Source organism: Mandrillus leucophaeus, unplaced genomic scaffold (genome assembly GCF_000951045.1).
Source record: "Mandrillus leucophaeus isolate KB7577 unplaced genomic scaffold, Mleu.le_1.0 Scaffold491, whole genome shotgun sequence".
NCBI lineage: Eukaryota > Metazoa > Chordata > Mammalia > Primates > Cercopithecidae > Mandrillus > Mandrillus leucophaeus.
Genome location: NW_012105265.1, coordinates 1,104,678 through 1,131,316, shown reverse-complemented (window position 1 = coordinate 1,131,316; position 26,639 = coordinate 1,104,678). Strand labels below are relative to the sequence as shown.

The 26,639-nt window shown below is 40.9% G+C and overlaps 1 protein-coding gene across 1 annotated transcript in view; it reads left to right on the top strand.

Annotated features, from left to right (window-relative positions):
• The window catches only part of ACOT12 (acyl-CoA thioesterase 12), a 74,499-nt gene that overhangs the window by 17,974 nt on the left and 29,886 nt on the right, over positions 1 to 26,639 (top strand). Inside the window, exons 3-5 of the mRNA XM_011995570.1 lie at positions 5,495 to 5,555; positions 13,518 to 13,619; positions 17,757 to 17,892. Coding sequence (XP_011850960.1) covers positions 5,495 to 5,555; positions 13,518 to 13,619; positions 17,757 to 17,892 — 299 coding nt within the window. The remainder of the gene's footprint in view (positions 1 to 5,494; positions 5,556 to 13,517; positions 13,620 to 17,756; positions 17,893 to 26,639) is intronic.

Below are 26,639 nucleotides of genomic sequence, written 5' to 3'. Positions count from 1 at the left end.
GAGAGTTTTTAGCATGAATGGGTTGTTTAATTTTGTTGAAGGTCTTTTATGCATCTATTGAGATAATTATGTGGTTTTTGTCATTGGTTCTGTTTATGTGATGGATTTCATTTATTGATTTGTGTATGTTGAACCAGCCTTGCATCCCAGGGATGAAGTTGACTTGATCATGGTGGATAAGCTTTTTGATGTGCTGCTGGATTCTGCTTGCCAGTATTTTATTGAGGATTTTCACATCGATGTTCATCAGAGATATTGGCCTGAAATTTTCTTTTTTTGTTGTGTCTCTGCCAGGTTTTGGTATCAGGATGATGCTGGCCTCATATAATGAGTTAGGGAGGAGTCCATCTTTTTCTGTTGTTTAGAATAGTTTCAGAAGGAATGGTACCAGCTCCTCTTTGTACCTCTGGTAGAATTCAGCTGTGAATCCATCTGGGCCTGGACTTTTTTTGGTTGGTAGGCTATTAATTACTGCCTCAATTTCAGAACTTGACATTAGTCTATTCAGAGATTCAACTTCTTCCTAGTTTAGTCTTGGGAGGTTTTATGTGTCCAGGAATTTATCCATTTCTTCTAAATTTTTTAGTTTATTTGTGTAGAGGTGTTTGTAGTATTCTCTGATAGTAGTTTGTATTTCTGTGGGAGCAGTGGTGATATCCCCTTTATCACTTTTTATTGTGTCTATTTGAGTCTTCTCTCTTTTCTTCTTTATTAGTCTGGCTGGCGATCTATCTATTTTGTTGATGTTTTCAGAAAAACAGCTTCTGGATTCATTGATTTTTTTGAAGGGTTTTTCATGTCTCTATCTCCTTCAGTTCTGCTCTGATCTTAGTTATTTCTTGTCTTCTGCTCACTTTTGAATTTTTTTGCTCTTGCTTCTCTCGTTCTTTTAATTGTGATATTAGGGTGTCGATTTTAGATCTTTCCTGCTTTCCCTTCTGGGCATTTAGTGCTGTAAATTTCTCTCTACACACTGCTTTAAATGTGTCCCAGAGATTCTGGTATGTTGTGTCTTTGTTCTCATTGGTTTCAAAGAACTTATTTATTTCTGCCTTCATTTCGTTATGTACCCAGTAGTCATTCAGGAGCAGGTTGTTCAGTTTCCATGTAGTTGAGTGATTTTGAGTGAGTTTCTTAACCTTGAGTTCTAATTTGATTGTACTTTACCCTGAGAGACTGTTTGTTATGATTTCCATTCTTTTGCATTTGCTGAGGAGTGTTTTACCTCCAATTATGTGGTCGATTTTAGAATAAGTGATATGTCGTGCTGAGAAGAATGTATATTCTGTTCATTTGGGGTGGAGAGTTTTGTAGGTGTCTATTAAGTCTGCTTGGTCCAGAGCCGAGTTCAAGTTCTGAATATCCTTGTTAATTTTCTGTCTCGTTGATCTGTCTAATATTGACAGTGGGGTGTTAAAGTCTCCCACTATTATTGTGTGTCTCTTTGTAGGTCTCTAAGAACTTTCTCTATGAATCTGGGTGCCCCTGTATTGGGTGCATATATATTTAGGATAGTTACTCTTCTTGTTGAATTGATTCCTTTACCAATATGTAATGTCCTTCTTTGTCTCTTTTGATCTTTGTTCGTTTAAAGTCTGTTTTATCAGAGACTAGGATGCAACCCCTGCTTTTTTTTTGCTTTCCATTTGCTTGGTAAATATTCCTCCAGCCCTTTATTTTGAGCCTACGTGTGTCTTTGCACATGAGATGGGTCTCCTGAATACAGCACACTGATGGGTCTTGACTCTTTATCCAATTTGCCAGTTTGTGTCTTTTAAGGGGAGCATTTAGCCCATTTACATTTAAGATTAATATTGTTAAGTGTGAATTTGATGCTGTCATTATGATGCTAGCTGATTCTTTTGCCTGTTAGTTGATGCAGTTTCTTCATAATGTTGATGGTCTTTATAATTTGATATGTTTTTGGAGTGGCTGGTACCGGTTGTTCCTTTCCATGTTTAGTACTTCCTTCAGGAGCTCTTGTAAGGCAGCCCTGGTGGTGACAAAGTCTCTCAGCATTTGCTTGTCTGTAAAGGATTTTATTTCTCCTTCACTTATGAAGCTTAGTTTGGCTGGATATGAAGTTCTGGGTTGAAAATTCTTTAAGAATGTTGAATATTGGCCCCCACTCTCTTCTGGCGTATAGGGTTTCTGCAGAGAGATCTGCTGTTATTCTGATGGGCTTCCCTTTGTGGGTAACCTGACCTTTCTCTCTGGCTGTCCTTAACATTTTGTCCTTCATTTCAACCTTGGTGAATCTGACGATTATGTGTCTTAAGGTTGCTCTTCTCAAGGAGTACCTTTGTGGTATTCTCTGTATTTCCTGAATTGGAATGTTGGGCTGTCTTGCTAGATTGGGGAAGTTCTCTTGGATAATATCCTGAAGAGTGTTTTCCAACCTGGTTCTATTCTCTCTATCACTTTCAGGTACACCAATCCAACGTAGATTTGGTCTTTTCACATAGTCTCATATTTCTTGGAGGCTTTGTTTGTTTATTTTCATTCTTTTTTCTCTTATCTTGTCTTCTAGCTTTATTTCATTAAGTTGATCTTCAATCTCTGATATCCTTTCTTCTGCTTGATTGATTCAGCTATTGATAGTTGTATATGCTTCACGAAGTTCTCATGCTGTGTTTTTCAGCTCCTTCAGGTCATTTATGTTCTTCTCTAAACTGATTATTCTAGTTAGCAATTCCTCTAACCTTTTTTCAAGGTTCTTACCTTCCTTGCCTTGGGTTAGAACATGCTCCTTTAGCTCGGAGGAGTTTGTTATTACCCACCTTCTGAAGCCTACTTCTGTCAGTTCATTGAACTCATTCTCCATCCAGTTTTTTTCCCTTCCTGGCAAGAAGTTGTGATCCTTTTGTGGAGAAGAGGCATTTTCGGCCTTTTTGCACTGTTTTCTCCCCATCTTCATGGGTTTATCTACCTTTGGTCTTTGATGCTGGTGACCTTCAGATGAGGTATCTGAGTGGACGTCCTTTTTGTTGATGTTGATGCTATTCCTTTCTGTTTGTTAATTTTCCTTCTGACAGTCAGGCCTCTCTGCTGCAGGTCTGCTGGAGTTTGTTGGAGGTCCACTCAAGACCCTGTTTGCCTGGGTATTCCCAGCAGAGGTTGCAGAACAGCAAAGATTCCTTCCTGTTCCTTCCTCTGGAAGCTTTGTCCCATAGGGGCACCTGCCAGATGCCAGTTAGAGCTCTCCTGTATGAGGTGTCTGTCGGCCCCGACTGGGAGGTGTCTCCCAGTCAGGATACGTGGTGGTCTGGGACACACTTGAGGAGGCATTGTGTGCCTTATCAGAACTCAAACGCTGTGCTGGGAGATCTACGGCTCTTTTCAGAGCCATCAGGCAGGGACGTTTAAGTCTGCTGAAGCTGCGCCCACAGCTGCCGCTTCTCCCAGGTGCTCTGTCCCAGGGCGATGGGAGTTTTATCTTTAAGTCCCTGGCTGAGGATGCTGCCTTTTTTTCAGAGACGTCCTGCCCAGAGAGGAGGAATCTAGAGAGGCAGTCTGGCCGGAGCAGCCTTGCTGAGCTGTGGTGGCCTCTGCTCACTTTGAACTTCCTGGTGGCCTTGTTTACACTGTAAGGGTAAAACTGCCTACTCAAGCCTCAGCAATAGTGGACGTCCCTCCCCTCACCAAGCTCGAGCATCCCAGTTTGACCTCAGACTGCTGTGCTGGCAGCGAGAATTTCAAGCCAGTGGATCTTGGCTTGCTGGGCTCCATGAGCATGGAACCTGCCAAGCCAGACTACTCGGCTCCCTGGCTTCAGCCCCCTTTCCAGGGGAATGAATGGTTTTGTCTTGCTGGTGTTCCAGGTACCACTAGGGTATGAAAAAAACACTCCTGCAGCTAGCTCGGTGTCTCCCCAAATGGCCGCCCAGTTTTGTGCTTGAAACCCAGGGCCCTGATGGTGTAGACACCGGAGGGAATCTCCTGGTCTGCGGGTTGCAAAGACCATGTGAAAAGCTCAGTATCTGGGCCGGAGTGCACCGTTCCTCACAGCACAGTCCTTCACGGCTTCCCTTGGCTAGGGGAGGGAAATCCCCCAACCCCTTGCACTTCCCTGGTAAGGTGATGCCCCACCCTGCTTCGGCTCACCCTACATGGGCTGCACCCACTGTCCAACCAATCTCAATGAGATGAACCGGGTACCTCAGTTGGAAATGCAGAAATCACCCCCTTCTGCATCGATCTCGCTGATAGCTGCAGACTGGAACTGCTCCTATTCGGCCATCTTGCCAGCAAATCCCACGGTACCTGATTTGCACACAACATTCAATAAAGAGTAGTCATTGTTATTAGTATGGCCACACTGAGAAACATTAAACTTCATTTAATTAATGACAGGGATTTTTATTGTTAATGAATTGTCGATAATTCCTTGGTAATCTTTTGGACTTTATCTGTTTACATCCCAGCATCCCAAAGAAAGATTGGTCTCCTTGAAGTCAGCAGTTTTGTCTTATTAATCACTGTGTCCTTTGACCCGGCTTAATGCCAGGACTACTCAGTAAAATGCCAGTTAACTCAGTAAGCATTAGTGAAACGTATAAGTTAGAAAAATAAAAGATGTTTTTAGGAAGTTTGAATATGAAGAAAAGAAAAACATCTTGAGATATAATAAGTTTGAGAGAAAGATTTTGGAAAGAAGAAGCCTTGAGCATTGTCATAGACTGATGGAGAATTGGGGAAGAGGCAAAGATTGAAGGCAGAAAAGAGGACAGAGTTGATGAAGCAGAGCCAACAAGGGAGGGGACAGGGTCACGGGAGGATGGGACCAATGGCACAGGTAAAGAATGAGATTAGGTCTCAAGAGATTCCCTCTTTCCCTGAAAAGAAGAGCAAAGAGAAAGGTGCAAATGCAGTTTAACTTTGAAGTTAAGGAAGAAAAATCCAGGGGGCTTCTATTGGATAACCTCTTACCTTCTGCTAAGGGGAAGGGATTAGAGCTGACTGAAGGGCCTGAACACAAAAGTTTTGGAACAACGTCAGGTTACATGATCGAAGTGAGTAGACCACCTAGCATCAATGAGGGCCCATACAAACCAACTGAAGCTGATCAGTTTGCCTGCTTGCATTTTTGTATATTTGTCCATTTATGCATTAACTAACTTTTAAAAATAAATATCAGCTGCATAGATTTGCTGGTGTATTTGTCTTAACTTCTCTTGGAAAAACAGCTGCTGTATAGTCAGTATGTGTTGCGGATTTGGAGTCATGTCGCACACTATCTCTGCAGAGGTTCTTTTCTGTTTAAATATTGGTGGTCCGCTAACACCATAAGTATGGTTTACAGTAATCGGCCTTTGTTTTTAAGCGCTGTCTTTTTCCATTATCATTAACCTGAATTTCCTATGCATGAACATTATCAGCATGATAAGGTGGAACTGCTTTATGGCATGCATTTAAGTAATCTTTAAGTCTGATCTGAAATAAAATGTGCTAGAACTACTGAGTTTTTTTTGTTTGTTTGTTTGTTTTTCCCTAGAGTTGGACAAGTTATAACCATCAGAGCAAAAGTTACTAGAGCATTCAGCACAAGCATGGAGGTAAGAGGCACCTTTTCAAACGGCTGCCTGTTGGTGCTCATTTCTTCATTGTTTACAAAGGGTAGAGCAGGAGGCCTAGACTAATATTTGGAGTTAATGAGATTCTCTATTTCACAAGGCTCTGGAATGTGTAGTCAGGTCACAGGTAAATAATAGGCAGTGGATGTTTCCAGTGTTTCCTAGCTAAAATTCAACATGGCCAGGCATGGTGGCTCACACCTATAATCCCAGCAATTTGGGAGGCTGAGGCAGGAGGGTCACTTGAGGCCAGGAATTCGAGACCAGCCTGGGCAACATAGCAAGACCCAATCTTTAAGAAGAAAAAAAAAAATTAGGCAGCACAGTGGTAAGTGCCTGTAGCCCTGGCTACTCGGGAGGCGGAGGTGGGAGGATTGCTTGAGCCCAGGAGTTTGAGGCTACGGTGAGCTATGATTGTACCACTGCATTCCAGCCTGGGTGACATAGCAAGACTTTGTCTCTTAAAAAAAAAAAAATTCACATTTCAACATGATACAATACAGTATTTCTACATAGAAGGATATACAGAAAATAAACCTGCAAGAGAAAAGGACACTCTTAATTCTTCATAAAGTATAGATTTTATTTCTTAATCATGCTGACTCCACTATTATTCTATTTGTTCTCCATCCCCTCACCCTCTGACAGAAACTAGTCCCATGATTAAGTAGTTTTTGAAAAGCAGGATAACTGGACTTTAGTAAGAAGGTAAATTTAGAAGATTTTTTTTCTGCATCCACTTGGTTTTCTTTTCTCTACCATTGTGAATACCGGATTCTCGGGGGCTCTTGAGATCTCTATTCAGGTTAAATTAGGAGGAAAGGCATTGCTGGATCTCATATTGCACCTTCCAGCTTGCTCAGGAGCCATCCTTCGATCTCTGGGCATGAAGACATGGAAGAGCTTGTATTCGTTTGCTAGGGCTGCCGTAACAAAGCACCACAGACCGGGTGGCCTAAACACAGAAGAGTATTGTCCCATGGTTCTGGGAGCTAGAAGTCCTACATCAAGATATGGGCAGGGCTGGTTTCTCTGAGGGCTGGAGGGATAATCTGTTCATGCCGCTTTCCTATTCTCCCATGGCTCTCTGTAGTCCTTGGTATTTCCTGGCTTCTGCTGCATCACCCGATCTCTGCCTTCATCTTCACATGTGTTCTCCTTATGTGGGTGTCTGCTTCCAAATTTCCCATTTTTATAAAGATATCAGTGATATTGGATTAGGGGCCTGCCCCACCGCAGTCTGGCCTCATCTTAACTAATTACATCTGCAACAGCACTATTTCCACGTTTACATTCAAAGGTATTGGGGATTAGGACATAAGAATTTGGAAGGGGGAACACAGTTCAACTGTAACAACTGTTTTGACAGTAACCATGCCCTTGGTGATGGCTTTACCCTGATGTGGTCACCTCTTTTTTTAATTTTTGTTTTTGTTTTTGTTTTTGAGATAGAGTCTCACTCTGTTGCCAGGCTGGAGTGCAATGGCAAGATCTCGGCTCACTGCAACCTCCGCCTCCCGGGTTCAAGCAATTCTCCTGCCTCAGCCTCCCAAGTAGGTGGGATTACAGGCGCCCGCCACCACTAATTTTTGTATTTTTAGTAGAGACGGGGTTTCACCATGTTGGCCAGGAGGGTCTCGATCTGACCTTGTGAACTGCCCGCCTCGGCCTCCCAAAGTGCTAGGATCGATCACAGGCATGAGCCACTGTGCCCGGCTGATATGGTCACTTTCTAGCAGTATCCAAATAAACAGAATACAAAGCACTTGAAGAAAGCAGAAAGGAAATGCTTGTGAAAGAAACAAACTCTGTCAGTGAATGGTGTTTCTGGACGCTGTTTATTCAACTGCAGAGCTCTTAGCCTTTGCACACAGGAGCCTCTGGGCTTGGCCTGTCTCCTGAGGGCCACACATTCTCCTGATAGACAGTCCAAATATAGATAAAAGCTCCTTTTCATTTCTCCTTTTCCTCCTCTTCCTGAGACAGGCTAGAATTTCTAAAGGAGGCTTATCTAAAAGCTAAGAAAAGAAAAATAAAACCCAGTGAGTTTGAAATCACAGATTTCTGATGCTAGGGAAAGTAAACCCTAGCCTCCACTGACTTTCTAGGCCCGATCTGCCATGCAGAATTTTGTTCTCTTTCATCCTCTGCAGATCATGACCAGGGAGCCTCTAGATTTTGTCGTACTTTCTACCACCTGGTAGAAATTTCTTGGATTTTTTTTTTCCCTAACTCTAGATGCCAACTAAACCTTTTTATTTTTACTTTTTCAAACTGGAAATGTCCTTTATGGTCATCCTGTTTAATTTCAGTTTCCTGCCACAACTGAGGCCAGCCCTCTGCTAATTTGTTGAGCAGAAATAAATGACTGGCTTCCCCCTGAATCCACAGCAAGCAGGAGCTCTGCTCTGTGCCAAACCCACTTCCAGGGGATTCTCAGACTCTATTGATCAGTCTCTTCCCTTTTCCCCGCTCTGGAAGGTGTGCGATGCATTACTATTAATAGATTATATTGTCCCATTTGCACTAAGAGCACATTATATGAGAGGGGTTTTTTTGGTCCTTAGAACATGTCTTTAAAAATCAGTTTTATTGAGATATAATTTACAACATTAAAATTCTCCCATTTTAATTATACATTTTGCTGAGCTTTGACAAAGTCATACAGTTGGATCACCACCACTATAATATACAACGTTCCCATCACTACACGAAGCCCCCTATGCCCCTTTGCAATCAGCTCCCTCAGGTCCCAGCTTGTGACAACCACTCATTTACTTTAGGTCGGTATCCTTTTTTTTGCCCTTTACTATATTTTGTATAAATGGAATGATATAGTATATATAACCATTTGTGTCTAGTTTATTTTACTTAGCATAATGTATTTGATTTCTGCTACTGGTTATTATATTATTCTCATTCTATTAATTTTGGGTTTAATTTGCCTTTCTTTTTCTAGTGTCTTAAGGTAGAATCTTGGGAAATTGATTGAACTTTTCTTTTTTTCAAATATAAGCATTTAAAATCATAACATTTTCCTCAATGTATTGCCTTACGTGCATCAAAGTATGTCCTTTTTTTCTTGTAAATTCTTCCCTGACCTCTAGTCTGTCTAGATATGTGTTGTTTAATTTCCAAATCTCTGATGATTTTTCCAGACATATCTTTGTTTTTGATTTCTAATTGAATTCTTTTGCAGAGAGAGAACATAATTTTTATAATTTCAATTATTTTAAATTTGTTTAGACTTTTTTAATGACCCAAAATATGGACTATTATGGTGAATGTGCTATATGTACTTGAAAAGAATGTGTTGCTTATAGTCAATGAAGTATTCTGCAGATGTCAGTTAGCCTAAATTGTTTCATAGCATTGTTCAAGTCTTCTGTATTATTATTATTATTGTTATCATTATTATTATTATTTTGAGATGGAGTCTTGAACTGTCTCCCAGGCTGGAGTGCAGTGGTGCGATCGTGGCTCCCTGCAGCTTCCGTCACCCGGGTTCAAGTGATTTTTTTGCCTCAGCCTCCCGAATAGCTGGGATTACAGGTGTGCACCACCACACCCAGCTAATTTTTGTATTTTTAGTAGAGACGGGGTTTCACCATGTTGGCCAGGCTAGTCTTGAACTCCTGACCTCAGGTGATCCATTCACCTCAGCCTCCCAAAGTGCTGGGATAACAGGTGTGAGCCACCGTGCCCTGCCAGGATTCTTAACTCTTCCTGATGTTGTGACCCTTTTATCATTATGAAGTATACCTTTTTATCTCTGGTTTTTGTTTTGAAATCTACTCTGTCTGATATTAATTTAGCCGGACAAGCTTTCTTTGGATTAGTGTTTTTCCCCCATCATTTTTCTTTTAACCTGTCTTATTTGTATATCTAAGTGGGTTTCTTATAAACAAAATATATTTGGATGCTATTTTTTTATTTATTCTAACAATCTCTGCCTTCTACCTGGAATATTTAAACTGTTTACCTTAGATTATCTATATGGCAGAGTTGAAATCTATCATCTGGCTATTTGTCTTCTATTTCTTTCATCTGTTCTTTGTTTCTTCCTGTCCCCATCTTTTCCTGCATTTTTTAGAGTGGAGTAATTTTTAGTAATCCATTTTATCTCCACTGTTGGTGTTTTCACTATACATATTTGTTTTGATTTTAGTGCTTTTTCTCAGGTTTGCAATATGAGTACTTAACTTATCTGAGACTACCTTCAAATAATACAATATCCCTTTGAGTATAGAGTAATACCCTTATAACAGTATACACACTTCCCTTCCCATGTCCCAGTCTTTGTGTTATTGTCATACCTTTTACATGCACATATGTAGGAGGTAAACCCTATAATACATAGTTATTATTTATGTTTTAAACAGTCAACCATCTTTTTAAAAGAATAAAAATGAAAATAATGTATTTTTTATATATTTATACACCCACATATTTGCCATTTCTGGTGTTCTTTATTCTTTAGTGTATTGTGTGTCTCCAGATTTCTCCCTAGTGTCATTTTCCTTCTGTCTGAAGATATTCCTTTAGCATTTTTCTTTTCAGCTTTTGTGTAAAAATGTCTTTGTTTCATCTTCGTATTTAAAAGATGTTCATATTCAGTAGGTATATAATTCTAGCCTGGCAGCAGAATTATGTAAATTATGATATGACTTGGGTTTTTTGAGCTGCTGGATCTATGGATTTATAGTTTCTAAGAAATGTGGATTTTTTTTCAGCTATTTTATCTTCAAACTTTTTTCCTGTCTTTTGTGCTCTCTCTCCTTTTGGACTTTAGAGTTTTAGACTTCTTGTTAATGTTCCACAGGTCACTGATACTGTTCTTTTTTTTTTTCTTTCAGTCTTCCTTTCTCTTCATGTTACATTCTGTGTAGCTTCTTTTGTCATCTTCAGCTTCACTGACTTTTTCCCCTGCATTAACTAAACTGCTCTTAATCTTACCTGGTTTGTTTTTTATTTCAGACATTATATATTTTTTTATCTTAGAAAGTCCCACTTTGTTTTTTATATTTTCCATTCTTTCCTTACTATTTTCATCTTTTTCTCTATGTTGGAAGTCAGCAAACTATGGTCTATAGACCTGTTTTATGAATAAAAATTTTTTGAAGCACAGCTATACCCATTCATTTATGTTTTGTCTGTGTTGCTATCACAGTACATTGGCAGAGTTGAGCAGTGGCAGTAGAGTCCATGTGACCACAAAACTTAAAACATTTACTATCTGGTCTTATCCTTTAAGAAGATGTTGCTGACTCCTGTTCCAAATCTCTGAGTTCATGGTGCCTATATTTAATTGTTGTTTTAATATCTTTTGTTGTCATTCCATCATTTCTGTTATCTGTTGTTTTATTTATATTACCTTTCACCTAATAATTTTCTTGCATCTAATAATTTTTATTCGATGCGAGCATTGTGAATTTTATATTGTTTAGTGCCGGCTTTTGTTGTATTTCTTTAAAAAGAGTGTCAGACTTTTCCTGGCAGGAAGATGTTGTTACTTGCAGATTGGTTTGAGCTTTTAAAGATCTGTTTTAAACTCTTCTATGGAAGATTTAGAATACTCTACTCTACAGCTACTTTAGACCCTCTTCTAGGTTGGGATCTTCTGTTATCTCTGTGAAGGGGTTCTATATTCAGTGAAATCTGGCTGGAGAGAACTCAAAAGATCCCCAGCTGTGTGTGACTTCTTGGAATTGTCCATGTTACAGTTTCCCAGGAATTGATTGTTCCTCAGAAGCTGTTCTTGTCTGGCCTTGTGGGGTTTCACCCTGTATATAGTCCAGTTAGTATCAACTCAAAGACTCACATCCATGTTTCTGGAATTCTTTCTTTTTTTTACCTTACTTCTCTGGTACTCTACCCCACAAATTTTAGCTCCATTCAATTTAGCAGAGTTAGGTTTTCCTTCCCTAACCTAACTATAAATCACCTTTAGCCTGAGAACCTGGGAACGCAGTGCTCCTCTCATTGTTTTTCCCGCCTTGGGGATCACAGTCCTGTGTTGCCTATTTTTGTAGGTGTGAAAATAGATGCTTCCTATATTTTGTCCAGTTTTCTAGTTGTTTTCACAGAATGTAATTCCAATCTTACCTAATCTCTTATAACACAATGAAATTCTCCCTGGCATATGTTTTTGAAACATTTGGTTATCACATATAACTAAGTTAACTGTTCTAGTAGAAGATAGTGTTTAGAACTTATTTTAACACTCCAGAATTGTTGCTTTGTTTTTACTGTTAGATATTTTATTTTATTTTTCATTTGTCCATTTCTCTAAAAGCAGAAAGCTGTATGGGATTAAGGGTTGAGAGAGTTGGGAATAGATAGTTTAATTTTGGCTAATCACCATCTAGTTAATTTAGGATTTACCATGTAAATACTAATTTGCATTTATGAGTTGAGTGACTTAAAATGAGTCCTAGATTATTGATTATTCTTTTTACATGGTGTACATGGTAAAGATACAGATACAGATATTCTTCATTGTTGGCAACACAGTGCTGAGCTGTGCCTGAGATCACTCATTATTTTCAGAAGATAATATTACTCATCTGAAACATTTGGGAAAAGGTTTATTAGCCAGAATCTAAAGACAAGTCCCGGAGTTTACCAACACTTCTGCAAAGTACAATCCTGAGGACCAAGCTTCAGAGCTCTTCACACGGGGAAATCTAGCCCATTGTAGTATCAACATAAAGTGTCTCAGCTACCTTCTTATTACTCCTGAAAAATTAATCACAGAAACAAAGCTGTAAATACATGATGCAATTCTGTCCATGTGGGCTTGGTCCTAGGAAACCCTGAGAGTATGCTGCCTAGAGACATTTTAAAAAAGAAAAAAAGCTCTGAGAGTAAAGGCTAAAAAAAGTTATGGTACATCTCTCTGGTGGTTTTATAAGGCAGTCACCAATATCTTGTTTTCAAAAGCATATTTAGTAATAATGAAGTTTAAAAGAGCTTATCATATAATGTCAAATTTTTAAAAATTGGAATAGGCCAGGTGTGATGACTCACTCCTGTAAGCCCAACACTTTGGGAGGCCAAGGTGGGCGGATCATAAGGTCAAGAGGTTGAGACCATCCTGGCCAACATGGTGAAATCTTGTCTCTACTAAAAATACAAAAAATTAGCTGGGTGTAGTGCTGCATGCCTGTAGTCCCAGCTACGACGGAGGCTGAGGCAGGAGAATGGCTTGAACCCGGGAGGCAGAGCTTGCAGTGAGCCGAGGTGGTGCCACTGCACTCCAGCCTGGCGACAGAACAAGACTCTGTCTCAAAACAAAACAAAACAAAATCAGAACATAAAACTGTAAATACATTACAATAATTTTATATACACATGCATATATGCACACATATTTCGTGTCATATGTATATATTATGAAATGTGTGTATATATTATGTAATATGATATATGTGTATTATGTGATATGTGTGTTTATGTATTATATATCATAAATATACATTTATATATCGTATATATCATATACATTTATATATCATATATGATATGTCATATATGTTTATATATCATATATGTCATATACATTTATATGTCATATGTGATATGTCATATACATTTATATGTCATATATGATATATAAATATAAAAAGCTAGAAGAAAATTCAGCTAAAATTTAATAATTATTATCTCTGGGTGATGGAATTACTGATAATATATACTCTGGATAGTCAGATTCCACAAATTTTACATGATAAATAATTTTTATAATCAGAAAAAGTTAATTGTCCAATGTTATAGAACATCATTGAAAGAATTCTATTGCTTAAAAATAAATTAAAATTCTGGTTTCATTTTTAAAATGAAAGAGAGTAATGGTGCATACATATGACTACATTTTGAATGCTGAAATCTGAACGGTTTCTGGATGGCCAATAGTGTATTTATTTATCTTTTTTTTCATTGTAGATCAGTATCAAGGTCATGGTACAGGACATGCTCACTGGCATTGAGAAGCTTGTTAGTGTGGCTTTCTCCACATTTGTAGCCAAACCAGTTGGAAAAGAAAAGGTAAATTTTGTATATGAAGATGTATCTAGCATGTAATTCAGGGACATAGTAACAATTGCATCAGAATGTTATAGAAAAAAATGACATTTCTTCTTTCCATGAGATATACTTTCCCAAGATTTGTTATTCACCAATATTTACTGTAAAAGTTATCATTCTGTGGTAACATCAGAGGAATAGGAACTTTAGAGAAAAGTACCTTAGAGAAAAGACAATATAGAAAGTTTGTAAAATACAAAAAAAAAAAAAATCCACATTGTTTTAAATGATCTGAAGGTCCTATCAGTTTCTTTAAAATACTGCCTACTGGTTTAGTGCTTTTCATTTGTGGTCATATAACTCAAAATTGAGTTAAAATAAAATCTTTTTTAAAAAAATCAAGAGCAATTTAGCAAGCAGTTGCATGTTATAGATTAACCATTGTTAATACCTGAAGGAAAATTGTCAACATTGCTCAGTTATTGAAGTTTAAAAATAAGCTTCTGGGCATGTGGGGTGAAAACACCCTCCGAAGCGATACTTTGGCCTGATGAGTGTGCCTAGCCAGCTGCCCGGCGACGACCCAGATCTACTCATCTGGAGGCTGCTGGGGATTTGCTCCTTATAATTTCTTGGCATTTTTTTTCAGTGTCAGGGTGCCTGGAGGAGGGTCCCGTTTAGTCTAAACTCTGTGATAATTCAATCTAGAATATGAGTCTTTCACTCCAAGGATCATCCCAGAGCTAGACACAGTGGCTTCTCCTAGCCCTACTCTGAAGCAAGGAGAGGTCCTTCTCAGTCTCTTTGTCTGAAGCCTTCTTCAGACTGCCTCCCACTTTAAAGCCAGACAAATGTTTCCACTGTACCCAGGAGAGGTGGTGGCAGAACCACACTCACCAGCTCCTCTTCCTTATGTGAGCCAGGAGGCATAGAGATGGGCTAGGGCTGAGTTGGACCTTCATAGTGCCAGTGGCAGGTGTCCCTGCAGAGCTTTGTACCCGGGGGCACTTCTCCCACTCTTAGTCTTTTGTTTTTGAGCAGAGTCTCACTGTCACCCAGGCTGGAGTGCAGTGGCACAATCTCAGCTCACTGCAACCTCCATCTCCCAGGTTCAAGAGAGTCACTTGCCTCAGCCTCCCAAGTAGCTGGGATTACAGGCTCCCACCACCGTGCCTGAATAATTTTTTTTTTTTTTTTTTTGTATTTTTAGTAGAGATGGGATTTCACCATGTTGGTCAGGCTGGTCTGCCCGCCTTGACCTCCCAAAGTTCTGAGGTGTGAGCCATGGCCCCTGGCCTCCACTCTCAGTTAACATTAAACACGTTGCAAGGCAAATTCATATTGCCCAAGGGTGTTGTTTTTCAAATGGAAGTTCATATCAGCTAATTCTATTTGTTAAAATGAGGTTTTCTGGGCCATATCATGGACCTACTGAATTAGAATCACTAGCGTGGAATCTTGGAATCTGTACTTTGCCAAAGCATCCCACAGAGCCTGTGTTCACTAAAATCTGAGACACTGAGATAGTCTTCCCAACCATTCTGTTTTTCCTGACATCCCCACAAATCTCCAGACTCTTGGAAATGAGAGATTATGACATGGGTGCAGGTGCCCGTATCTGAGAGCAAGTGACAAAGGAACGCACCTTGCCATCCCATTCCTTTGCATGGGGCAGCAGAGAAAGTCTGTCATTTTCCCCTTCCAGCCTCAGACTTCTCACTCCAACTTCATGGATGTGTGGAATAAGAATATAATAGTTGGCCGAGCATGGTAGCTCATGCCTGTAATCCCAGCACTTTGGGAGGCCGAGGCGGGTGGATCACCTAAGGTCAGGAGTTCAAGACCAGCCTGGCCAACATGCAGAACCCCCCCCGCCCCTGCCGCCCTACTAAAAATACAAACATTAACTGGGTATGGTGGTGCATGCCTATAATTCCAGCTACTTGGGAGGCTGAGGCAGGAGAATCACTAGAACCCAGGAGGCAGAGGTTGCGGTGAGCCGAGATTGCGCCATTGCACTTCAGCCTGGGCAGCAAGTGCAAAACTCCGTCCCAAAAAAGAAAAAAAGAATAGAATAGTAACACTTCAGTCCAATCTCTCTTGAGACTGGAGAACTGGTTTCTGAAAGTGGAAAGTCAGATCCATTATGGTGCTAGCATAATTGGTTGGTTCAGATAACCTTAATTGTAAAGCACCTTTCCAGACTAACTTATTTCCTAGTTGCTAATATGCTGGTTCAGTAGCTCATCACAAAGAGATCCATGAAAAATCAGTGGTTTGGTTTGAACCCATAGGACTACCTGAATCACTGTTCACAGTGAGTTTATTTTAGGATGAAATTGGTTCAAAGCATAATGTAGGCTGATTAAAAAACAAAAAAGAAATTGGCAATGATTAACCAGACTTAGTTCAACAATTGCACAGGCCAGATCATTGAAGGGACGTGCAAGACTCCACAGGGTACACTCATGCAAAGCCTTACTAAGCTAAAGCAGACGGTGCGGCGGGAGAAAGCAAGCACAGGCCAGCCTCAGAGAGGGCCGAGGCCTCCAGGCACAGCCATGCCTCAGGGGCCTTAGTCACACAAGATGTACTTCTGTGGAATAGGAATCACCAAAACATACGCAAGGTATCTTGGTTTCAGGAGAACCAACACACAAGTTTACCAAGCAGTCTTGTATACCCTGCTAGTCACACAACTGAAACAACACTACAAAAATTGTTAAATCAGGCTGGGTGCAGTGTCTCACACTTATAATTACAGTGCTTTGGGAGGCTGAGAAGGAAAGATTGCTTGAGGCCAGGAGTTTGAGACCAGCCTGGGCAACATAGTGAGCCCTCATCTCTACAAAAAATAAAAATAAAAATAAGTTAGACAGGCATAGTGACGCTTGCCTGCAGTCCTACTGGGAGGATCCCTTGAGCCAGGATTTTGAGGTTACAGGAAGCTATGATTACACCACTGTGCTCCAGATTACACACTGTACAACAGAGTTTCAAAAAAAAAAAAAAAAGGAGTTAAACCAGTGCATGCCATCAATCTACACACTCCTAACCAAACTCCACAAGGTAGTCCAGGGGAGTTTTGGACTTTAAGCAGCATATTATAAATCACCAGCTTATTTTTTTTTCTTTTTTTTTTTTGAGATGGAGCCTCACTCTGTCTCCCAGGCTGGAGTGCACTGGCATGATCTTGGCTCACTGCAACCTCCTTTTCCTGGGTTCAAGCGATTCTTGTGCCTCAGCCTCCTAAGTAACTGGGATTACAGATGCGTTCCACCATACCCTGTTACTTTTTGTATTTTTAGTAGAGACAGTGTTTCACCATGTTGTCCAGGTGCAGTGGCTCACACCTATAATCTTGAACACCTGACCTCAAGTGACTTGCCCGCCTCAGCCCCCGCAAAGTGCTGGGATTACAGGTGTGAACCCCCACACCCAGGGATCACTAGCTTATTTCATCCTTATCTTGGTCAAGGGTCAGTACCAGACTTTGAGTATCTTGGAAATAAGCATGGAGCTACCCCAGTCCAGCTTCAAGGTGACCCTTCCTTCTACACACAGGGTCAGCAGAGGACATTTATGTAAGAATTTGAGCTCTTGGTTCTGTTGCCTCATATTTCCAGGTTTCTGGAGGTTGGTGAAAGCTTTATTCCCACATATTGATTCTTTTGTTTTGCTTGTTAGATAATGTTTTCACCATGTAATGAAATTTCCAAATTGGGAATACCTCATGGTATAAGATAGCTTTCTCTAGAACATCTTTATTCCCTCTCTTTGCTTTCTTAATTTTGCAAAAGACAGGAAACATTTAGATTTCAGTGGAGTCAAAGTCTCCCTCCTCATTCATCGATTTGAATAATTTCTTATTTTGTAGTTCTGTTGAAAAATTTTAAAAATCAGGGAAAATTAATAGAGAGAACTTTTTAAAACACATATCTTGTTGCATGAAGAAATAATTAAGCTTGTGTTGATTTTTTTAGTTTAAAAATAATTTAAGAAAAAATTTAGTCATAACATGTTTAGTGAAAACAATCATGAAAGTTCTATTTACTTGAGTTAGAGAACCATGTAGCATATCATTTGTTTTTGCAAAATTCATGCTGTGCTTTTATAATTTAACAAGGCAATAAAAGATAAATGCTTTTCTTTCTCTAGATTCATTTAAAACCAGTCACACTTCTAACTGAACAAGATCATGTGGAACATAATCTGGCTGCTGAGAGAAGGAAAGTTCGATTACAACATGAAGATACCTTTAACAATTTAATGAAGGAAAGTAGCAAGTTTGATGGTCAGTAAATCCACTTATAAGAACTTTAATTCTATGACTGTGACAGGCAAAGGAGCCTTTTCTTAGAGCACACTTATTTTCACCTTATTATTACCATTCAATCCTGATGACACTAGGTATCTTTTCCAACAAACCTGGTGACTAGAGAAGGAAGGGCCTGGCCATTGAGAATGTAACTGCTGACACCTAACGCCTCTTTAAATTGGAAGATCTCCAGGAGAGGAGATGGGGAAAAAGAGTGACAGGGACCAGGCAGTCATTAGTAAGCATGTGTTCGCTAATGATGGCTGAATGAAGGGTTGATGACAATGCCGTACTTTGACACGGTGCTTCGTGGCTCACTAAGCAGTTTCTCATCCACAGTTTCATAGGAGCTGCATGTAATCTCAACAGAGCAGGAAGCTGCAACTCTGAGCAGGAAAGAAACTTGCTAAAGATCATATGGGATATGAGCGGAGGCTGTAAGATCCTGCTCCTGTTGCCTGGTGCTTTCCACAATCACTCTGTGTTTTATGAGCCACACTTCCTTCGTTCTCTGGCAGTGATTTCCTGGGCTCTTTGATGCCTCCTGGAGCCAGACTGGTGGGGAAAGGCAGAGCACCGCCCCTGCCCGTCCTCTGCCCTTTCTTTTTGTCTGACCCATCTTCTGAAGCCCCAGGGGATGCCAGTGGAGAGCACAATGAGGGAGGGGAGGAAGTGGAGTGAGCCTGCCCAGGCCCCACAGGCTGACTGCTGCCAGGAGGGCAGAAGGTTCAGCACCCCTTGGCTCCAAAGGAAGGCACAGGAAGAAGAGGAAGGAAAGCAGAGGACAAGAACATGTCAGAATAAGGATGTCAAAAGAGAAGGAGAAAGAGTGCATAGAAATGCCAGAGGAAAGAGAGAGGTAGCAGCCAGTGTAGTAGAAGTGCAGGGCCTTTATTCTGCCCCAGGTGATATCCTGGGACCACCCCACAGAAGACTTCGGGTTAAAAAAGAGATTTTTCAAAGGTTTCTACTCATTGCTGACCTTTCAAAGGGCAATACCCATTACCAACTTTGTTTGTTTTGATTTTTCTTTGAGACAGAGTTTCGCTCTTGTTGCCCAGGCTGGAGTGCAATGGTGCGAACTTGGCTTACTACAACTTCTGCCTCCCAGTTTCAAGCAATTTTCCTGCCTCAACCTCCCTAGTAGCTGGGATTACAGGTGCCTGCCACCATGCCCAGCTAATTTTGTATTTTTAGTAGAGACAGGGTTTCGCCACGTTGACCAGGCTGGTCTTGAACTCCTGACCTCAGGTGATCCGCCCGCCTCAGCCTCCCAAAGTGCTGGGATTATAGACATGAGCCACTGTGTCCAGCCCAGATCAAATTATTTTTAAGGAAATGAAGACTTCATCATTAAATGACGGTGTTAAGAGGAGTAAGTCTCTGTTTGTAAAGCTGGTCTCAGCACCAAAATACATTTCAAATGCATTTTGCTCAAGTAATGAAATAGCTGAACCGAGAGAACAACCCTGAGGCAGATGAGACAACCATTAATAAAAACCAAAACCTGCTGTCTCCTCATCCTTAAAATCCCAAGGAAGAATGAAATGACAGATAAAATACTTACTAATGAGCAAACCCGTACTATGCATGACAAGTAAATCTCTTAGGACATCTTAGGAAAACTCAAGCATTTTACACAGTTTTTAATAAGTATATGCAGTTTCCCTAGTTTCACTGGTCTTCCTTTCCACAGTTATGTCTTTTAAGAAAAGCTTTCTGTCCTCGTTGAAATTACACTACCTGAGTTCATAAGGAGAAAGTAGAAATAAGCCACTAAACAACCAGAAGTCTGACTGACAATGTCAAAATACAGTTGTTCTTTTTTTTCTTTTTTCTTTTTTTTTTTTTTTTTTTTTGAGATGGGGTCTCACTCTGTCACCCAGGCTGGAGTGCAGTGGCACAATCTCGGCTCACTGCAACCTCTGCCTTCCAGGTTCACACGATTCTCCTGCCTCAGCCTCCAGAGTAGCTGGGACTACAGGCATGCACCACCACGCCCAGCTAATTTTTGTGTTTTTAGTAGAGATGAGTTTTCACCACACTGGCCAGGCTGGTCTTGAGCTCCTGACTTCAGGTGATCCACCCGCCTTGGCTTCCCAAAGTGCTGGGATTACAGGTGTGAGTCACCGCACCCGGCAAGAAACAGTTCTTTTGAAATCTGTGCATGTTTATCCAGAGATTCTTACAAGAACTGCTTCCATCCTCTCCAAGTCATCCCTCATCTGAATCACATGTCTCAAGGTCATTCTCCACCCTTTTACCAGGAACTCTCTAGATCAAGCTGCTGCCCACCAGGAAGAGGGTGACCCTGTGACGCGTGAGGTGCTGGCCAGTCTGCCCCGGTGCCTGCTGGATGGAGTGTGTGTGTGTGCTTGTGGATAAAATCACTCATAGTCATTTAGGTGGAAGGACTCCTTCCCTCTCAGCAGAAAGGAAAGACTACCAACTGACTGGTAGTTCTTCCCAACAATTCTGTATGAAATGCCTGTCATGTGCCAGGAACCTGTTTGCCACTAGAGGTATAAAGATGAAAAATGCAGGGTCTTTGCTCCTGAGAAACTTGTAGTTTAGTGCTGGAGACAGACATATTTAATAGTTTCTAAGTAATATGGTAAGTGAACAGAGAGCTGTAGACTCTAAGTAATGTGGGAGCCCAGAGGAAGTGCTCTTGGGGCTTCACAAGAGACTTGCTGGACGAGGGGCTATGAGAAGAAAGTTGGGAAGGCGAGGAAGCACGTAGCAGTGAGGGTGAAGACGCGGAGATATGAACCAGGACGCTGTGTGCTGAGAAGCCACCAACGCAAGAGTATTGCTAGAGAGAAAATGCAAGGTAGAGGGAGGCAGGAGAGGAAGAAGGTCGGATTGTGTCACGGAGGCTCCCTGGGCCATGCTGAGAAGCTTGTCCTTTCTTTTGTTCTTGATGGGAGCCATTGAAAGATTTTGAGCAGGGTTGGGGCATGACCGGGTTTGCACTTAATATGGTCACTCTGGCTAGAGGGAGAGAGACCAGGGGAGAGATGAGGGGTGCCTAAACCGGGCAGTAATAGCGGGGAGAGATGGGAGGGAAAGAGTTTAAAAATATACGCGAGGTCACACCAACAAAATAGGGTCACTGATTGGCTGTGGGGAGAAGAGCGAGGAAGAAGGAGCATAGGCTGACTCCTGGGTGTCTGCTTGGAGCAGTTGGTTAGCAGTTGTGCCCTGAACTGAGATCATGGATCTGAGCGGCAGGGAAGGGCAACTTTTAGGAGGTAGATGATGAGTTCAGTTTTAGGTATATGGAGTCTGACGTGCCTGTGGACATCCAAAGGGAAGAGACCACAGCTGGCGAGACCCCATCTGAGAGACAGCCGCTTAAAGAAGTAGTTCAAATGAAGACAACCTGCAGCGCACAGGGTGCTGGGCCAAGAATGGAACCTGCGGAGCACAGGCATCTAAGAGAGGATCCAGGAAGACAAACCTACCAAGGAGACCTGGAGGGATTAATCAGAGGGCTGCAGGGAGAGCTGGAGAGAGCGGTGTCACATGCCAAGGAAGTAGAGTTACAAGAAGAAATAGTGGTCAACTGCGTTCCAGGAGGTGAGGAATAAAACCTGTCTGCTAGACTGGGAATCAGGAAGGCATTGGTGACGTCGGCAAGTGTGGAGTTAGAAGAAGTGTGGGAGACATTTGGATATCCTTAATTATTTAGAGGAATAATGGGATGAGGGACAGTTTACCATAACCTTTATGTCATATGCACAGGCCCAAGTAAACACTTCTATCACCAGCCTTGTTAGAAGCACGTGTACAAGGATGCGGGGGGTGGGGAGGGAAGTAGAACTGCGAGTCTTCTGGCCCCGACAGCCCGAGTGTCATCTGTTGCAGGACATGTGGACAGTGAGGGACACAGTGGCCATCGCAGCTCTTAGAGCCGCTTGGCTAGTTCAGAGCCTTTGCTTTTGTGGGAAACTGATGCATTGTGTCCCACAGCAGCACTAGCATGTAGCAGGACCTCACTTCCCTCAAGGTGTTTTCCTTCACTCTAGCCATCTGAGGTGGAGCTTGCTCCTCTCTGACCTCTGGACCCAGCCCCACAGGAAGCAGGAGGCTTCCATCGGCCCACTCACCCCAAACCATCCACCCTGGAGAGAGCCGCCTCCTTCCACCGGACTTACTCCTAAAGGCGAATTGCCAGGATCTGGGCCTATGCATTGCCTCATCTTTCTCTCATAGTCAGTGGTTGCCCCAGCACAAAGCTGCTCTTTTTATTTTCTTATCCAGTACTTTTCTTATCCAGGTCTGTAAGCAAGTCCTCTGACTTTGCAGAACCATCCTTCTGCTCTCTGTCTTCGTGAGCTCAATCATTTTGATTTTTAGATTCCACAAATAGGTGAGAACATGCGATGTTCGTCTTTCTGTGCCTTACTTCTTTTGCTTGACATAATGACCTCAGTTCCATCCATGTTGTTGCAAATGACAGGATCTCCTTCTGTGTTATGCTGAATAGTACTGTAACAGGTCTATAACCAAAACCTCTGACTTTGCTTTTCTCAGCTTGCTGAGGCGATGTAAATAATAAACAAAACGAGGGCCAGGCGCAGTGGCTCAAGCCTGTAATCCCAGCACTTTGGGAGGCCGAGACGGGTGGATCACGAGGTCAGGAGATCGAGTCCATCCTGGCTAACACGGTGAAACCCCGTCTCTACTAAAAAATACCAAAAAACTAGCCGGGCGAGGTGGCGGGCGCCTGTAGTCCCAGCTACTCAGGAGGCTGAGGCAGGAGAATGGCATGAACCCGGGAGGTGGAGCTTGCAGTGAGCTGAGATCCGGCCACTGCACTCCAGCCTGGGCGACACAGCAAGACTCTGTCTCAAAAAAAAAAAAAAAGAATAATAAACAAAACGAGAACTGTAAATGGGAATAATAAAGGTACTTACATAATGGGTTTATGGGAGCATTAAATGAGTTAATATAGAAAGTGTCAGGCATGCAGAACGTGCTATCATTTGTATTATTGTTTGAGAGGTCCCCACCACAGGAGGAATTAGAGCCAACAGTTAAAGACAGATACTTCACAGGAACTTTGCTGTGAAGGATGAAAGAAATAGCCTGGAGCTACAGGAGACCCTCAAAGTCAATGGGCATTGTTTTTCAGGCTAGGAGAAATTTGGTCATGGTTCCAGGCTGATCAAGATGACTGATGAGGCCTGGCGGTGGCTCATGCCTATAATCTCAGCACTTTGGGAGGCCGAGGTAGGCAGATCACTTGACATCAGGAGTTCGAGACCATGGTGAAACCCTGTCTCTGCTAAAAACACAAAACTTAGCTGGGCATGGTGGTGCACTCCTGTAATCCCAGCTACTCAGGAGGCTGAGGCAAGAGAATTGCTTGAACCCAAGAGGCGGAGTTTACAGTGAACCAAGATCGCACCACTGCAGTCCAGCCTAGGCCACAGAGCCAGATTCTGACTCAAAAAACAAAACAAAACAAAAACAAACAAACAAACAAAAAACCCCAGATAATTGATAATAATTATTCAGGAAGAAGTTAATTATAAGAGGAAGAGATAATTCATGTCAAATCTGCACCTTAGACCCTGGGAAATTGTTGTCATGTTTTTGTCTTGGAGGAATAGGGATCTCTGCTACCCTGAGCTCCCTTGCGAGGGTTCGTCTATTGGGAAAGGTTGCTAGGATGGTGACTGAAGCTGTCTTCACACCCCCCTCAAGGTAACATGAGCCAGGTAAACATGGGTGGCTGCACTGGCTTCTTCTGGTATTGTACCAGTTGCACTAATAAGTGAAATCAGCAGCAGACAATTTGTCTGCACAACACTAACAGTACTTTGAGTACTGGAGATTGTGTAAATTAGTAACAGGCACACATGACAGTCATTCAAATACAGAAATAAGACGATTGCAATTGACTTGCGTTACAGTGTGTTACAAAGTTGGCCAGATTAGATCTACATCTACATGTCTAGTTCAATTTCAAATTATAGATTTGTTTCAAAGTCTTCTTTTATCACCTGCTTTGTTTAATCTGCCCTAATTTAGATTATTCTACATCCTTTCACATAAAACAACTTTTAACCTAATTCCATTGATCTGATTTCGTTTTGTAAAATTTTACTAACTTCCATGCCAGCAAAGGTGCCAGAGAACTTAAAAGCAAGTCATCTTAAAGAATGTAAGAGCCAGACTCTGACATTTAAAGCTGTTGTGTAGTGTGTGATTTCTCCACCTGCTGCTCCTTAGATCTGATGGAGTTGGTTTTTGACAGGACAGTGTGTGTTCTAAAAGAAGAGAACCAGATCATCTCTGTTCTTGTACCATGTTGTCAGAAAACCAGGGGTTTGCATTGGTTATAAATATCAAACATAAAAGATTGGAATATTTTTCAAGATGTTGTACGATGGAAATGTATATTATTAGAACAGTGAGAACATTGAATCCAGATCATATCCTTTCAGAAGAAAATAAAAGAGATGAGATTAGTTTTGTAAAAGCAGGATATTTCTGGGATGTGTGTAAGCATGCACATCTCAGAAATACTACTGGATCATTATTTGTAAGCTTGACATATAGGGGAAAAATTTAAAATTTGAAAGCATTTTAATTATAATTTTTGAGTAAGAAAATCAGATCTTAAGAGCATTATCCTGGTTAATTTTCTGGATATGCAGAAAGAAAACTAGGGCTAGCATGACCTTAATTCAGGTCAAAGTTCCTGATCTACAAATGTAGACTGAATGTAAAGTTGTCAAAGCAGGATGATGACACAGTACTTTAAGAACATCCAAAGCCAGCAGAAAGGGTCAGGTCTGTTTACTTAGCCCAAACCGGAACTGTGAACCTGAATTGCTCTCTGAACCTGGGAAAACCCTATTTTTTCATTGGTTGTAAACTAACTCCAAATAAGCAAACTTCTGCACCAAAGTCATCTAACTCAATATATTTCTGCATACATATCATAGCTGATGCTGGTGTATGTATAACCTCACCTAGCACCTCCCTCTACAGGTTCCAGTATATACTGTATGTGTCTTCATAGGAAGTATGTGGTTTCTCTTTAAAGTTGTCCCTCAGAAAAGAAGGAGCTGCTTTATATTTGAGTCTTTACAATGTCTCTCATAAGGCCTTCTCTGAATTTTTTTAGTTTATAATTATTTAAAAACTATTTTTAAAGAGATAGTACATGCACAGGGTAAAAAATGCAAAATGCATAAAAAGGCATATAATTAAAAAGTAAGTCTGCCTACCATCTCACGTCTCACCTTCAGAGACCATCACTATCACACGCAGTTCAGTTTTTGTGGGTACATAGTAGGTGTATATATTTATGGAATACATGAAATATTGTAATGCAAGCATATAAATGTGCAATAATCACATTATGTAAAATGGGGTATCCACTCCTTCAAGTGTGACAAACAATTCAGTGATACTCGTTATTTTTAAATACTTAATTAAATTATTATTGACTATAGTCACCCTGTTGTACCGTCAAATACTAGGTCTTATTCATTCTTTCTAACTATATTTTTGTACCCATTAACCATCCCTACCCTCCCACTACCCTTCCTAGCCTCTCATAAGCATGCTTCTGCTATCTCCATGAGTTCAATTGTTTTGATTTTTAGCTCCCACAAATAAGTAAAAACATGCGATGTTTGTGTTTCTGTGCCTTATTCCACTTATACTGATCTCCAGTTCCATCCATGTTGTTGCGGATGACAGGATCTCATTTTTTTATGGCTGAATAGTATTCTGTTGTGTATATGTATCACATTTTCTTTATTCATTCATCCGTTGATAGACACTTAGGTTGCTTCCAAATTTTAGCTATTGTGAACAGGGCTGCAACAAACATGGACGTGCATATATCTCTTCAGTATTTCCTTTCTTTTGGTTGTGAATCCAGCAATGGGATTGCTGGATCTGATGGTAGTTCTGTTTTTAGTTTTTTGAGAAACCTCCAAACTGTTCTTTATAGTGGTTGTACTAATTTACATTCCCACCAACAGTGTATGAAGGTTCCCTTTTCTCCACATCCTCTCCAGCACTGGTTATTGCCTGTCTTTGGGATAAAAGGCATTTTTAACTGGGGTAAGATGATATCTCATTGTAGTTTTGATTTACATTTCTCTGATGATCAGTGATGTCGATACCTTTTTATATACCTGTTTGCCATTTGCAATGTCTTCTTTTGAGAAATGTCTATCAAATCTTTGGCCCATTTTTTAATCAGGTTATTAGATTTTTTTCCTACAGAGCTGTTTAAGCTCCTTATATATTCTGGTTATTAATTGCTTATCAGATGGATAACTTTCAAGTATTTTCTCCCATTCTGTGGGTTGTCTCTTCACTTTGTTGATTCTTTTCTTTGCTGTGCAGAAGCTTTTTAACTTGATGTGATTCTGTTTGTTGATTTTTGCTTTGGTTGCCTGTGCTTGTGGGGTATTGCTCAATAAATTTTTGTCCAGATCAATGTCCTGGAGACTTTCCCAGATGTTTTCCTGTAATGGTTTTATAGTTTGAGGTCTTAGATTTAAGCCTTTAATCAATTTTGATTTGATTTTTGTGTATCATAGGAGATAGTGGCCTAGTTTCATTCTTCTGCATCTGAGTATCCAGTTTTCCTAGCACTATTTATTGAAGAGATTGTCCTTTCCCCAATGTATGTTCTTGGCACCTTTGTCAAATATGAGTTCACTGTGGGTGTGTGAATCTGTTTC